The 17,293-nt window shown below is 36.1% G+C and overlaps 1 protein-coding gene across 1 annotated transcript; it reads left to right on the top strand.

The window, feature by feature from the left end:
• Positions 1-49: 49 nt before the first annotated feature.
• Positions 50-17,286, top strand: ankar (ankyrin and armadillo repeat containing; the record flags this gene model as incomplete). Its single annotated transcript, XM_084122502.1, has 22 exons — positions 50-121; positions 1,661-2,098; positions 2,196-2,359; positions 2,860-2,972; positions 4,493-4,673; positions 4,785-4,986; positions 6,131-6,332; positions 8,783-8,991; positions 9,171-9,275; positions 10,320-10,567; positions 11,631-11,799; positions 11,975-12,216; positions 13,519-13,672; positions 14,320-14,481; positions 14,571-14,677; positions 14,762-14,884; positions 14,980-15,138; positions 15,418-15,535; positions 16,485-16,594; positions 16,697-16,893; positions 16,985-17,031; positions 17,138-17,286. The coding sequence occupies exons 1-22, from the start codon at positions 55-57 to the stop codon at positions 17,284-17,286; spliced, it is 3,666 nt and encodes a 1,221-aa protein (XP_083978628.1). The 5' UTR covers positions 50-54.
• Positions 17,287-17,293: the final 7 nt, after the last annotated feature.

Raw genomic sequence — 17,293 nt, 5'->3', positions numbered from 1 at the left:
AGTTACATTTCTAGAGAAAAACGCATGCGCTTCTCTGAGTTATGGAGATCCATCATGGCCGTTGATTCAGATGGTGTGCCTCAAACTAAGAAAGATGTGCTTGAACAGTTCCTCAATGCAGGTGAGATATCAATAATTTCGATCCAGAACAGCCAAAGTATGGTGTGAAAGTAATAATGTCATTTTGTAGTCTATCAGTGTTATAAGCTAAATTAAACTAAAATGGTGACACTTTACAATAAGGTTCCCATTTGTAAGTTGATACCACGTTAGGACAGAATGCACTTTAGTAAGTCATTTTTTAAAACTTAGTTTAATAAATTGAAACAGCAAATATTGTCAACTTATAGAGAGCAATTAGTGAGTAGTGAGTAAAATAGTGAGTTGAAATCACTTGATTTAGGCCTAACTTAAAAAATTAAAACTGAACTTACATTTTTAAGTTGAAATGGGTGGAAATGTTAACATGAACTAACAATGAACAACACTTCTTAATTTAATTAACTTCTTAAGTTAATTTTAAACATTTACTAAAACATTTTAAGGTCAAAAGTTGTATTAGTTAATTAATTAGTTAATTAAACAATTTCACAAAAAATGTAAAAATATTAGTTAATGCATTAGTGTGAATCAATGAGACCTTATTGTAAAGTGTTACCACAAAAATTACATGAAATTAAATAAACTTTAACCTAAATAAAATCAAATAGCCTATATAAAACGCCAGTTTAGACAAAGTTGTACTTGATGTAAAATAAGTGCAACTAAAACTCAATGAATATCAATAAAAATTAGGCCTGTATAAACATAAAAAAAACACACAACAAAATTACTAAAAAATATAAAAACAAAATATAATTAAATGTATATTAAATAATAATAAATATAATATTAAATAATAATAATTATATATTATTAAATATTTGATCATTATATTTTAATAATTCATTGTTGATAAATAATTATAAAATATTATATAGGAAGACGTCAGATGCAAAAACCTCTAAGTTCATCTGACATTTTTGAGCATTTCTGAGTATTTTTATGTTTTTAATTTTACTCTTGTCAGTGAACTTTTTTGCAAATAAGGCATTTCAATAACTGACTAATAACCCTTTCATTGCCAAAAAAATGAAATTTCTGAACCGAAACAAGAGTGAGCCTGATAGCAATGCTCAAGAAAAAGAAAATGTCAGACAATGTCACGATCCCTGTATTGTTTTGTGTTTTGTAGGACTTTTATGTTGAAGGTATATTCTTAGTTCGCCATTGTTTCTGTGTTCACTTCCTGCATTTGGTTCCTGTTTTGCCTTGTACCTTGTTTGTCACCATAGTTACCCTCATTAGTTCCCATGACATCAATCACCAACACCTGTCCGTCAGCCCCTTGTTAACCAGTCTATTTAAACCTCTGTGCTTCAGTTATTCAGTTATCTCCTGCCTTCTCTTTATGGATTTTACTGTTGTTCCTGGATTATTTTGTGTTTATGTTTGTCTATTAAAACTTGTGCTTGCATCTGGATTCCCTCTCTGCCTCGTCCCTGCTTACACGTTACAGAAAAAATTAAAAAATTAAAAACTATAGTTAAAAACTATAATATATTTAAATACAATGTATGCATTGCTGTGATACTAAAATAACACTGATTTGACTTATCAGGTTTCACAGACATCTCAGATGATCCATGTTATCAGGACATTTATAAAAAGAACACTGATGTAGACCCAACCTATGAACCGAACAGTGCAGACGAGGAGAATCTCTTCTCACAATACTCAGAGAACATCCTGATCAAGCTGAGCGCCTACCTGACCTCTGTCCGCCAGCACCAGAATCTCCTTGTGTTTGAGGGGACTCACAGCCTGTCTAATGTGGTCCGACTCACTGAGGACAACATTGATCTGGCCACCTACCAGAGGCTACAGAAAAGACTGTCTGAACACATTATTGTGGTGAGAAAGCACCTTGAGAGGAATGCAGAAGTCTCCAGAGACCTCGCCTACCTGAAGCTCATCACGTTCCTGGTGCCCTTTCTGATATCTTTGAGGAAAAAGATGTTGATTCCTAATCTGTCTCAAATGCTCCCACCTTTGTCAGGTTTGCATTTTCTTTTGATTGCTATCACTGCCATGCCTGATAAATATGTGGATGCACTGACATTGGTAAATTAAAACTTTTTTTTTTATGCTTAAAGACGACAAGTTGAAAACAGAACGAGAGGTTCCTCCACATCTTCTTGGACCAGAATTTGCCTGCAAGCACTTTTCACAAAAGCAAGATCAGTATTTTCACCTTCATGGAGGGATTGAATTTGATGTGGGGACTCCTCCTCTTGATGACATCACTGAGGAAACAAAGGTGAGAGATGAGTCTAGGACAGTTTCCGTTTTAATAAAAATGCAAAGCTTATAATTATAAATAACATTTAATTATAAAAAATAATTATAAAATGTATTTGTTTGTTTGTTTGTTTGTGAAGTAAATAAATAAAACATAATAATAATTATATTTAATTTAATGTAGACAATATTAAATATAATAATAATTATTATTGTTATATTTAATTGCATATGTGCCAATAATAAAAACCAATAATACAAATAAATTTATACAAATTATATTTAATATTGCTTGTATGCAATTAAATATAATAATATATTTAAAATATTAATATAGTTAAATATATTATTATTCCCTTGTAATATAAATGAATTTATGGATTGTTAGACGAAATATCCATTTCATTTGATAAGAATCAGACATTGATATGTATTTTAGGGTTTTAAATAGATTGTTTACAGAATTAAATTGATATTATATATAGATTTTTTCTTTTCTTTTCTTTATTTTGTGTGTAGGTGGCTTTCAGAACTCTGCAGACTCAAGCAGCCAATTACCTTCACGAGTTGCTTCGTCAGGACTCTTATAAAACACAGTTTCCAATTCCACTCAGTGAGATTGAAGGGAAAAGGTCAGCACTTCTGTCACAAATTCCATCCCTTAAAACTCATCTTTGATCACCAAAATTTTTCCTCAAAATTTTTTCTTCTTCATGCCTTAAAATAACTTGAATATAACTCTACAGCCTTGACTTGTTAAGTATGCGTGGTTCTATGAATATGCAAATTAGCCCCGCCTCCACTTACTCACACCAGCTCAGAGATCCACTCGTTGACGATCACACATTCACGTGATTGGTCAGAATCACCAGCGATACGACAACAATGTGCTAAAAATGGAAAAGTTTTTCTTTTGTACAGATGACAACATTATCAAAACGATCCCCGTTCACATGGATCTGTAAAAACGACTAATAACGCTGTATTATTCATGCCAGACAAGTAGTTGGCGATGTCACTTTGTAAAGAAAGACTACGCACCTGCGCAAATACACATTCTTTTACAGTGCACTCGAGACGAACGCACATGTCTATAGAAACAAATTACATAATTTAAATTTTTTTAATTCTAAGGATGTTAATCTTGATAATACTGTATTATTACTTTGTCTTCTGGGTGAATTTTATCTTCACAAAGGCTTCAAAAACATATCATCCTTGATTCTGTTGCAAGGAACCTTTAATTTTTCATGATGACAAAATGTTATATTGTGTTGCTTTGTGTCCATATGCCCCCCTTATTTCTTACTGTTAATATCTGTATCCTTTCATTTGCAAAAAAAGCCTATAGACTAAACACGTAATAGGTAGGCATGTGCATGATGTCTGCGTTTTCACAGATTTGTGTTTTTGTTGTGTACACGGAGATGGTGAGGGTGTTGTTTTCAAAAACTTGCACTTTGAAACCCGTTTTCATTCATTTACCATTGGCCATTCATTTACACGACAACAGCGTTTTGGGTGCCTGAAAACCCAAACTTTTAAAAACGGGTTTCAAAGTGCAAGGTTTTGAAAGCGGTCTCTCTGTAAACAACAAAAACGTGAATCTCTGAAAACGATGACGTCATGCACATGCGTATTACGTGTTCAGTCTATAGTGTTTCATTGCCATCTAATGGCCTGGCAGCAGAATACACCGTTTTTAGTCGTTTTCGCAGATCACTGTGAATGGGGATAAAACCTTCTCAGTTTTAAGCATATTGTTGTCGTGTAAACGTACCCTGAGGCACTGAACTAAAACATAATACAAAATCCATCCAAACATATCACAAACTCAGATTATCCCTAACAACAACATTCATGTATTAATATTTTCAATTATATACATTTTGGGTTACACTTTATTTTAAGGTGATGTAGTTACATTGTACTTACTCATATAAGTACCGAGTAATATTAATTAACTACATGTACTTACAATAGAGTTACAGTTAGGGTTTGTTACTTGTAATTGTACATCATTTTCTGTTATTACTATATTAAGTACATGTAGTAACATGTAACTACATCACCTTAAAATAAAGTGTTACCAAATACTGTACACGTAGAATGTTGCTTTGCATGGCATCTAACTTACATTTGTGTTTTGCAGCTATAATGTCATCTCCATTGAGTTAGAATCGCTTTATCCCCAACAAAACATGGTTCGGTGGTGGGGGGCTTTAAACGCTTCCATCAAAACCCTCAAAGAGAAGAGACTGCCCTTGACGGACATCGAGCTACACGAGCAGTTCAAGAAAACATTTGGTTGCACAAAAGCAATAAAGTGCAAGGTGATAAATGACAATCAGTTGGTTTCAGAGTACCTCCATTTACATACTCTGTATTTAAACATCAAAAATGTGTTTGTAATGTTGTATCAGAACGTGGCATTCGGGCTGAAATCAGCAGCAGAGAGAGGGCTGTGTGCAGCGTTCCACTCACTAAGTCGCAGGAACCCGGCGTCCCACCTGCATGTTCTTGATGAGCAGGGTCTCTCTCTGCTTCACCACGCTTCGGCCAACAACCAATCACACATCGTCCTTCAGCTCGCTGCAGCAGGAGTCAATCTCAACCAGACTCGCAGCGAGAGATTCACCAACACAGGTCAGCACATTATCAGTCTCTTCATGTGCAGCTGGATTTAAAGACCTTCAGAAGCTTATAGACATTTCATCATATTCTTACAGTACGTCATTTTTATTGGCAGGAAAACCAGGTGTTGGAGGTCCATTCATAGAAGGAGCTGGTAAGGGTCTTATACTGGAAACTCCTGAAAGAAAAAATCTATGACCAATACTACTACTACTAATGATAATCATTTTGTAAAATATACATTTTATATAAAAATCTATTTAATGTACTAAGTGACATTTATAAAGGTCATTTCATTAGGCAAAACAGATGCAACCAATGATGCCAGACCCGACACAACACATCTAAAGATGCCATCTTTAAAAATAATAATTATTATTGTAATTGTTTTTATTATTAATATATATTTTGTTATCAATTATTATTAATAAAATATGAATATTAATGATAATAATTAAATTATTGATTAATTAAAATGTAATAATAAAAAATATTATTAGTATTATTAGTATCAAAGCTCTCATATCCTAAAAGAGAAATACATTTAACCAATAATAATAATAATATCAACAACAACAATAATAAACCAATTAATGTATGTAACCATATGTATGTAACCAATGATGTTTCTTTATTGTTATTCCTCTTTTAGGGCTCACACCAATAATAATAATATAAATAATAATAATAATGTATTATTATAATTATGCTTTATTGGTAACACTTTATTTTGATGGTCCCATTTAGACATTCTCTTGACTGTAAGTAATGTTTCACCTACTGTACATGTCAACTACCAGTCATTATAGTATTAGTTGACTGTCTGCTTAATATCTGCTAACGCTTTATTTTGATGGTCCTCCAACAGTATTATCATTCTACTGACTATAAGTAACTTTGCAAGAGCATGCCAACTTACTTTACTAACCCAAACTCTAACCCTACCAGTCTACTAATACTCTATTAATACTCTAATGAGAGTTAGTTGACATGTAGGTGCAACTTTACTTATAGTCAACAGAATATTTAAGGGACCATCAAAATAAATTGTAACCACTTTATTTATTTAGTGACAGCTCAAAATCACTCCAAAAAGCTAAAACCTTGCATTATGTGTTTAAAGATGCCATTGATAACTTTTTTTCCCCTCTTTTAGGACTCACACCGATGCACCTCGCTGCACAATGTGGCTCCCTGGAATCCTTAAACTGTCTTCTAGCACTGCGAGCGGACTATAAACTTGTGGATAAGAGAGGCTGGATGGCTATTCATTTTGCAGCCTTCTACGGGCAGGTGGCGTGTATTCAAGCACTATGCAGGAAAGACCCTACGTTATTGGAGATGAGGACCCGTGCTGAGTATGTGATATATTTTAGCAATGGATCAACTGTAAAAATATTATATATATTTAAATGTGTATGCACTACTTTTCAAAAGTTTGGGGTCGGTAAGTTTTTTTAAAGGTTTTTGAAAGAAGTCTCTTTTATGCTCAACTGGCTGATTTATTGTAGCCTGACTACGTCAGACTTCCTACTTCCGCTCAATTTCATTTCACTTCTGTATTCAGTCTGAGAAAGCGTAATAGCTTTCCGTTTTCCTCCGGCCTGATAACAGCCGGCCAATCAACGAACAGAGGGCGGGCTGAGAGCCGTGACGTAGATGCTGATTGTACCGTGGATGCGTAGATTTACTTCACATAATCTGCAAAAGTCGTTCACAGCCATGTTCACTCCGGTATTTCGCTCGATGGTTTTGTTTTCGCATCATACATGTGTTTACAGTGGAAGTTAGATGCGGCTGAGCATGCACATAACACACGCCATAACCAAACGTTATGTGATTGGCTTACGGGTAACCAATGATTTTAAACTTCCGACAAGCGCCCCCCCACGAGAAAGAAAACGCTTTTCAATTATGCCATGCCAGACTCTAGCCGTTTCTCAATATGCGTTCTTGTCTGTACTTGTGTTCTTGTGGACTTTTGAAACGTCATCAGTCGCTGCCCAAGTACTGTTCCAGTTCAAAGTTCACATCTAGCCAAGTCCAGTTCAAATCCCCGGATGTGTTCTTGATCCGCCCCTTTTACCGAGGATGCATCGAGAGGTGACTTGTGCGAACTTGAGACAGCCAGGTATCCCAGAATGCATCTCACACCAACCAGCAAGCGTCAATAGCAGAGGAGAAACCCCGCGTAATTTAAAAATACTGCTGTAATTGTGTCACGAAATGTAGTTGTAAGAGTATTTCAGGCGAGAATGTAGTTGTTTAAAGATCAAATCTTTGGTTTATTTATAAAGATAGCGCCTATTTGAAAATTTGATCTGACGTTTTCGGAGTTGTGAGAACCAGGCAATCGGACGCTAGGCGCTCATGTACCCCGCCGAGAACAGCCTTTCCTCGGCTAGTGTTGCTAACGTTTGCCACTGGCTCAGATGTCTCTAGTCTAGTCTAGTCTAACATGAGATATAAATCGTCTTGTGTATATCTAATGGGCTATTTATTTATTTATTTATTTTATTTGTCTCATTAATCTATAATTTGTTCCCTGGCAAAACGTTAAGCTGAGGGCAAAGTTAAGTTTCATAGCTTTATTTAGTCTATTTAACTTTAACGTTGTAGCCTAGAGAGCTGACTTTTGTTTGACTGAATCGTTTGCTTTATTATTGTATAGCTTCTTATACCTTTTAGGCTACTTATACTTTTATAATGGTTATTATTGATCATTAAAACTGACATTTAACAAAAAAAGGTTATGTCATTTTATTTTATATATTTAAAACATATAAAATATTTTATTATAGCCTTCATGTTGCCTACATTCTCTTCACATGTACATATATAATAAAATAAAATGACACAACCCTGTCTCTTTTTGCTAAATGTTATTTTTAATGATCAATATTATAATGTTTTTTTATTCATCAAGAGTCAGGGTTGTGTTTTATATTTCGTGTTGTTATAAATATGCAGTGAAGATAATCAATTGCGTTGCCTGAACCACATTTGTGTGGCCATTATGTTTAAGATTTTTTTAAATGAAAATGAAAAGAGGCAGAGTGGTGGTTTATAACATATTTTGTTTTATTTGTAGCCTAGATATACATAAAGAGATAACCAGAGTAGCCAGAGCGAGCTGAGTGACGCTATCAAGTACGCCGCTGTTCCATTTCAGAATTATCGGACTTGCGTCCTCCCGTCCTAGGGAGTTCGTTCTCCTGAGTCGAACTTGTCAAGTCCGAACTACCAAGGACTCAAGTCCTAACTTTGCGTACTTGGTATTGAGAAACGGCTTCTGTCTAGATTTATTGATCAACAATACAGTAAAAACAGTATTATTGTGAAATAATATTACAAATAAAAAGAACCGTTTTCTATTTGAATATGTTTTAAAATACAATATATTCATGTGATCAAAGCTGAATTTTCAGCGTCATTACACCATTCTTCAGTGTCACATGATCCTTCAGAAATCATTCTAATATGCTGATTTGCTGCTCAAGAAATATTTCTTATTTTTATCAATGTTTAAAACAATTGTGCTAATTCATATTTGTGTAGAAACCGTGATACGTTTCTTTTCAGGATTCTTTTATGAAAAGAAAGTTCAAGAGAACAGCATTTATTTAAAATTTAAATCACTTTTGATCAATTTAATGCATCCTTGCTGAATAAAGGAATTATTTTCTTTCAATCTCACTGACAACAAACTTTTGAACAGAAGTGTATGCATGTATTTAATAGGGTTTCTTTCATCATAATAATCAGAAACAGTTTTTTTTAGAGATGCATGATAATGGGTATTTTACAGGTATGGTAGTTCACCACTTTTATTGTCAGCGACCTCTGGTTCAGTGGAAGCTCTGGACTTCCTGTTGTCCACTGGGGCGAACTGGAGAGAGGAAGACAGCAAGGGCAATAACACTGTCCACCTGGCAGCACTTTACTTTCACACAGATGTCCTTAGACACCTCATTCAGATGAACTTGTATGGGCTTCCTGTGTGGAAGATTCTTGTCGGTATGAAATGAAAGTTTCTATTGTGTTTTTTTCTCTATTGTGACGTATATCCGAGTGAAACGGCTTCTCAAACTTTTAGATGAGTAGCAAATCATTTTAAATCAATAAGTAATTAATTTATTTTTTAAATTTGCAATTGTGGTAATGATTTGCCCGGTCTCCCTCTTTTTTTCCGGCAGAAATGATCCAGAGTGAGGACACCAGGCGGTTGGAGATGGCCCTCAGGTGTCTTGAGGCTCTTTGTGTAAACACTGAGTCCTCCTGTGAGGAAATAATGGAAGCAGGTCATAGATATAGACTTGATAATCAAGCTAATTTCAGACAGAAACTTATTTTATTACATTTCTCAACTAGTAGGTTGTGGCCCCAAAATGGGTCATGTGTCTGTTCTGAGTGGGGGTGTAACAATATATCATGTCTCAATATATCGCAATACAAAAAAATGCAACATGTATTGTGGAAAGTGATAATATGTATGGTTTACCCAAAATGAAAATTTAGATATGGCAATGGTGCTTTAAATAGGGTAAACCCAGAAGGTCATACATTTCAGCTTCCATGTTTATTAATTATTATTAATAAATTAAAAATGAAATACATTATTATATAATAAAATACAATATTTAAAACCTTTTAAATGTATGTAGTCAGGGACAGAGTGCAAGCATATTAGTCTGACATAATTCTGTATTTTTAGTTAAGCAGAACAATGAATATTTCTATTTAGTGTCACCTTTGCCAACGTGGCATTTGAGCCAATTCCAAGTCCATTCCTGTTGTAACATCAAATGTAGCATTTTAATGAACAGTACTTTTTGTTAATTGTTTACCAGTCGAGTTAGTAAAAAAAATTACCATTTTATATCTTTTTTGGCTTTGTTCAAAAAATCATGATAGATGTATTGTTACACCCCTAATTCAGACAGCAGGACAAAAAATAGCTCAATAAATGCATTTCTCATATTCAGCAACCTAACGCAATATTTTAAGCTCTTTTTTTTACCTTTGTAAGATAAACAATATTGGAACTGTTGAGTTGCCGCTTAGAAAAAAAAATCTGGGTTCTGAGTGAAACCAGTTGAGAGCCACTGGGCTAGAAGATTGGAAAAAGTTAAGGCCAATTCACACTGCACCGACAGACACCAACCAACGGCAACAGTCGGCATTTGGTTGAACGTGTTGAATTGGTGTTTGTCGGGACATGGAATGAAGTGTGAAGAAGTGACGCACTGTCATCTGGCGATTGGTCTCCATCTGTCGGTGCAGTGTGAATTGGCCTTTAGAAGACTGCATTATATTTCTGCCTAATGATAGTCACTGCACTGCAGGAGGTATTCCAGCGCTGGTGGGCCTCCTTGGTTCGGACAGACAGGTTGTGCAGTGCATGGCTACAGCTGTGCTGTGTCAAATGTCAGAGAATGCAAAAGTCTGTGAAGATCTGGTGCATCATAGTGCCGTACCGGTGGTGATCAAGCTCCTCAGCGGCCATCAGCCTGAGCTGCACTCTCGCTGTGCTGTTATACTAGCCGATCTGGCGGGACAAAGCGAACAGCACCAAAGCCTCATCGCTCAGCTGGTGAGCCAAGATACTTTTTATGCTATCTGTTCACATCTAAAGTTCCTAAACTTATACACTGGCGGTGAAAAGTTTGGAATAATAAAGATTTTTTAATGTTTTTGAAGTCTCCTCTGCTCACCTGAATTCAGTGTCACATGATCCTTCAGAAATCATTCTAATGTGCTGATTAGGTGCTCAAGAAACATTTCTTATCATTATAATGTTGAAAACTGTTGTCCTGCTTATTTTTTTGTGGAAACCGTGATAGTCTACCATGTTAGGTTTGGGCTAAGTAAGTTAGGATTTATTAAAAGTATATAAATTAATACTTTTATTCAACAAGGATGCATTCAATTATGACAGTAAAGACATTTATAATGTTACAAAAGATTTCTATTTTAAATAAATGCTGTTCTTTTTTTTAAACTTTTTATTTATCAAAAAATCATGAAAAACTGTCAGTTTTCACAAAAATATTAAGCAGCAAAAACTGTTTTCAATATTGATAATTATAAGAACCATTATTAATAATAGAACATTTTAAGCACCAAATCAGCATATTAGAATGATTTCTGAAGGATCATGTGACACTGAAGACTGGTTCAGTAAAATCAGTTATTTTAAAATGTAATCATATTTAACAATATTACAGTTTTTACTGTATTTTTGTTCAAATAAATTCAGCCTTTGTGAGTAGAAGAGGCTTCTGTCAAAAACAATAAAAAATCGTAATTATTACAAAGATTTCACCATCAGTGTAAAGACCTGTTCACACCAAGAACGATAACTATAAATATTAGCGTCGAGTGGACGATATTGTTCTGTTTATTCTAAGCTTGTGCTTGTCTGCCGCTTTAAATGCTCGAGCTCGTTACAGGAGGATGGATTTTGATTGGCTGTCAATGTTTTATTATTCATCAGCTGGATAAAATCGTTCTGAAAGTGGTGTGAACTCTGCTATTCTATATTGAGAATGATTTTTAGAACTATCTTTATCGTTATCTTTATATCCGTCCTTGGTGTGAACGGGCTTAAAGCTTATTTTTGTTTTTTAAACAAATACTTTAAATTTTTTGTGCAGGGTGGGGTGACCCTAGTAGTGAAGCTCCTGACCTCTGACCTCCAAAATGTGCTAGTAAATGCTGTCAGGTGCATACGTACACTATGCATCAGAAGCCCGTGCAACCAAACTGCTGTTGCACACGCTGGAGGAGTTCCACATCTCGTCGAATTCCTGTCTGTGAACTCTGGTACTGTTCACCTTCTGGAAAATAATAACAAATATCTGTTCTTAATATAATAGACCACCCAAAACTGGAAATCCTGTCACTCTCATGTTGTTTCAAACCTTTTTGCTGTTGTTTTCAAAAGGAGAAACTCTGAAATAAATTGCCTTCAGATTAAACGTATGTGTTTTTTTGACAGAAGCACTGCAGGAAGAGGCTTGCTTGGCCCTTGCAGAGCTGGCTCGGGGTCACAGGGAGAACCAGGAGCTCATATGTGAGATGGGAGCAGTCGGTGCCCTGGTGCAAGCCCTGCGAGAGAGGAAGATATCTGTTCAGGTCAAGGCAGCCACAGCGCTCGAATCTATAGCCAGTCACAATCCTGACATACAGCAGTGCTTCCTCAGGCAATCGGCTGATAACTATCTTTTACAACTTTTAAAGGTAATGTAATTGCAGCTTTAGCATGCTATTCAAACCTCTATTGCACAATGTTGCCTCTGGGTAACTAAGCCAGTTCTGGACTTTTCAGGCACATCAATAAAACATTGCAGGGATGCCTTAGAACTAATTAATAAAGCTGTTTTTTGCACTTTTTTTATTTAATTTTTTGGAATGGTGAATTTTTTGGTTATGGAAAATTGTTCCCCTGATTTACATCCATTAGTGTCTGAACTATTTAGAGTCACATACATTATTGAGTGAAGAATTAGGATGAATTGCTTTAATGTTTTTGTTAATTTTGCTACAGTGAAATGGATGTGGATTTAGCCACTACAGACCATATTGTGCATATTTTTTAAGCACTTTTTAAACACTATTTTAGTAAATTACCTTATCTGATTTAGTGATTATTAATGTTTTAGTAGGAATATGGAGCTCATATTTGAGAGAAAAAAAAAACCTTAATTCTCTTTTTCAGAAAACTGATTGAGCAAAAATATGAAATTTGGTGATTTTACTTTATTTACATATATGGCCAAACAGTAAGAGGAAATGTTGCTACCTTGTAATGCAAATCAATGAGATCTTTATAATCGTTTGGCAGACCAGACCACATGCATAAAATGCATATTAATATCAGTTGTCACTCTATATCTCCCAATAATATGTCTTAGTAAGATGATATTTAAATGCTTAGTTTTATTATCAAAGCTCTGTAGTTTTTATTGTGGGGGCATAACACATAAAGCAATCCAATACATTGACGATTGACAGATTGTACAAATAAACATTCCTCAAAGGCTGGTGTTTGATACTCACATTTTAACATGGCTTTTCCTAAAATAAAATTATGTATGGAAAATCAAGTAAACCCAAGATGCTTGAGTCCAATAGGTGTTCATCTTAAAAAAGATTAAAGTTATTCTCACATTTACTTCATAAACATTAATAAAGATTTCGAAGCAAAATGAAGCAGGACATTTTTAGAATTGTATCAGAAGGCATGTAGTAGGTTGTGAAGGCCATAGAAATGTGCATATCAAATATGATACAGGAGGCTTTATAGGGTTAAATTTGCTAAATTTAGCACAAAAAGGCCAGATTTTTTTGTTAAATTACCTGTACGGTTCTAGATAACTTACGTTTACTCATTTAGCAGATGATTTTATCCAAAGCGACATACAAACAAGCCAACAATATTCGTAATGTGCTTAAACGACACAGTCCGGTTCTCGTACTGCATAAAGCTGCAAGTCAACCCTTGGCACAGTAAACTCTTTCTGACCTTCACCCTGTGTTCAGGTGTTCCAGCTGGACGTGCGGGAACAGGGTGCAACGTCTCTGTGGGCCCTGGCAGGACAAACTCTGAAGCAACAGAAACTCATGGCAGAGCAGATGGGTTACCCTGTCATCCTTGACCTTCTTCTGTCCTCTTCAGACAAAATGCAATACGTGGGTAAGGCCAGATACAAATCGGTCTCATTATACACCGTCCCAAAAGACATCACCCAGTTCCATCCAACCAATCAGTCACCCATGAATGCAAGTAACACTCTTGCTGTAAAGCTGTCGTCCAGACAGAAGAAGCACCAAATGCAATAAAAACAGCTTCCCATTGACTACGTGTTGACAGGCACTGGATAAACTGAGCAGATTGACTGCCTGAGCTTCTCCCTGTCACTGACAGAACAGGTCCGGTCCAGCGGGTAAGCGGCCAGCACTTCCCCTGTCTTGAGACAGCACCGATCTGTTAGACTCATAAGACAGGAAGGCATGCAAGTGGAATGTTATTCCCCCAGTGGGTTTCTCCGTAAACATTGCTTACAAGAGTGGCTCCGTCTCTTGTATTGCTATTAGTGTTAAGCTATGACCCGATTACAGGCTGTGATTCCAAAACGGCGCTGTATTCCAAAAGTGCTTCCTCTTCAGTCAGGTGTCTGGATCGGGTCTCCTCTGGATCGTCTGTTAAAACATTTTGTCTGACAGATGTTCCTTAAAAACTTTTTCAGACAGAACTGTCCACACCTTCATATCGTTACACATTTGGAACAAATTTTCCACCCCCCGGAGAACGTTATCTGCACGTATCTCGCTGTTTCGCAGGGTGCCGAGCGGCGATAGCGCTTATCCGAGATAGTCGTACCCATCAGGAAGGCTTTTGCAGGGAGAACGGGGTGCCGCCTTTGGTGCGTTTGCTTCGAGGGTCCCGAACAACACTGAAGACCCTGCTCAGTGTCATCAAAGCCTTGGGTTGTTTGTGCATTGGTAATATCTCACACTTCTTCTTCCAGGTTTTTTGGTATAAATGGCTTTGTTATAGCGCAAATGATAAGATGTTTGTTTTGTGGTTGCAGGAGTGGTACTCGCTACTAATAAAAACAGTCAAAAGAAAATTTACAGAGAAAAAGCCATTCCTATATTATTAGAGCTTTTACAATCCCATGAATCTCCTGAGGTCAAGGTAAGAATTATTTTCAAAAACTGTTTTTTTATACCCATCACCCTAAACAAGAAGTGACATCATTGTGTTTTTAAATCCCATTAGGTACAAGTGGCTCAGACTCTTGCTTGTGTGCTGATGGGGAACCAAAAATTCCAGAGGGATTTTTGGGAACAAGAGGACTTCTCTTATGAAATTGTTCTGGAGCTCCTGAGGGCTGAAAACAAAGTAATTTATACCAAAGTATTATAAACTTAGTTTAAAATACTCCATTTTGCTTAAATGTATTTGTCGAAATTAACTGCTTAAGTCATTTCTTTTAGAACATATGTCTGGATGCTGGATTTGCATTATCTTTGTTCGCATACAACAACAAAGCACAACAGAAGGCGATTCGACAAATGGGAGGAATTCCAATGAAGACATATGAAACTTTTTTGAATTCTGACAATGAGACAGAAAGAGCAAAAGCTGCATTTCAGGTAGTCAGAAGATTCTGAATTTATACGCAATATGCAGTATATACTAAATAAATAACGTATTGTAGACATTTTAATTCAAATGTATACATTTTACATCACTTTTTTTCAAACTCAAAAAAAAAAAAATCGGAATTAATGTAATTTCAGACATTGTATTGTATTGTATGTTCTCAAAAAAACATTTAACATAGTAGAAAATTAACAGATTTATGTTTTTAATGAACACCTGTTAAGGGCTGGAAAAACAGGTAAATTAAATATACATCTTATGTTTGACAGATAGTTGTGTTAGCCAGAGTAATTGGTGGGTCAGATGAAGTGACTTTGACTGCAAGGGGAGTCACTGATCTTGTTGAATTACTGCAGTCTGACCAATCCACCACTGTGGTCATTGCAGGTGAGAGGACCTGCTGATAAAAATAATGCAAACAAGCAGTGTTAATGTACACCACTGTTCAAAAGTTTGGAGTCATTAAGATTTTTTTAAAAAAGAATTAATACTTTTACTCAGAAAGAATGCATTAAATTGATCCAAAGTGACAGTAAAGACATTTATAATGTTACAAAAGATTTCTATTTCAAATAAATGAATGAGTAAAAGTATCATGGTATCCACAAAAAATATTAATAACATTGCTAAAAAAAGAAATGTTTCTTGAGCAGCAAATAGAATGATTTCTGAAGGATCATGTGACTGAAGACTGGAGTAATGATGCTGAAAATTCAGCTTTGATCACAGGAATAAATTACATTTTAAAGTATATTCATTATATATCAGCCATTTAAAACAAAAATCAAACCCCAAACTTTTGAACAATAGTGTATCAGGGTTCCTCAGATCCGGTCCTGGAGGGCCGAGTTTAGCTCAAACCCTGATCCAACTCGCGTATCTATGGCTGAATCCAAAATCACCCCCTATACCCTCAAATAGGGCATTATTTAAGGGGACAGCCATTTGTAGTGGTGTCTGAAACCATAGTGAACATTATCGAGTGCACTTATTCTATCCCACATTGCATCATAATAACGAGTGTACAGCCGGTGTACGCTCAACAGCTGTCCAAATTCGTTCACTCGTTTTCATTCACCTCTTCAAGTGAACTGTATTAGTGGACTAATGTAGGGAATAGTGATTGAGGGTTTATGGGGCGATTTCGGATTCAGCCTGTGATTTTTCTAGTGATCCTGAAGACCTTGATTAGCTTGCTCAAGTGTGTTTGATCAGGGTTGGAGGTAAACCTTGCAGGGAATTGGCCCCCCAGCGCAAGATTTGAGGAACCCTAGTGGTGTGTATCAATAAAATGATAAAATAATCTTGTGTAACGTTCCATCTTGTATTAATCCAGCACAACTACTTGCTAGTCTGGCTCACACGAGAGCAGGGATTACTGATGCGATTGTCACCATGGATGCTATAGAGCATCTCTCTGCTCATCTGGACTCAGAAGATGGAGAGGTAGATAGCGTTTCATTAGCTTATGTAAATGCAGTGATTCCCAATCTATAAAAATACTGTAAGTGCTTAAAATAATACACTTTCTTCCTACCTACATTTTAGGTTCGAACAGCTTGTGCAAGTGCTCTGGGCTACCTGACCTCTAATCGCTTTGCTCATCGACAGCTTCTGGCAAAATGTAGAAAAACCCCTCACATATATGACCTTCTAAAGAAGAATCTAGCACAAGATGCCAGAATATCACAATTCTTTACAGAAGAGTTTGAAAGACAGAGAAGAATAGGGTTTCCGTCCCTCAGGTGCTTTAAATTTATACAGGAAGTCACTGAATATGAGGCCTTAGATAATTCACAAGCATAATTTGTTTTCTTTCTGTTTTCTCCATTGCAGTTTGGAGATAAACGGCGGCCCTTCTGTGCCTCACCGTGATAATAAAGGTATTTCAGTTGACTTGTGTATGACACAGAAATATTGTGATGCTGGCTAAAGCAAAGAGGAATATATCTCACATACAGCTGTTTGCGCTATACCACTTCTCACCAGGACTGCCGAAGAGACTGGATGCTAGGTGTAGTCAGTCAGCAGACGGTGAGAGAGAAACACCGGCTCCTTTGCCGAACCGTATAAAACAGAGGGCCAGAACTGCAAACCCCAGAGTCAGAACGGGACAGGGGTCCTACCACAGTACCTAACCACTGA

Source organism: Abramis brama (genome assembly GCF_963993115.1).
Source record: "Abramis brama genome assembly, chromosome: 8".
In the NCBI taxonomy this organism is placed as follows: domain Eukaryota; kingdom Metazoa; phylum Chordata; class Actinopteri; order Cypriniformes; family Leuciscidae; genus Abramis; species Abramis brama.
Note: the sequence above shows the minus strand (reverse complement) of the source record. Positions and strands in the feature narration are given on the sequence as shown.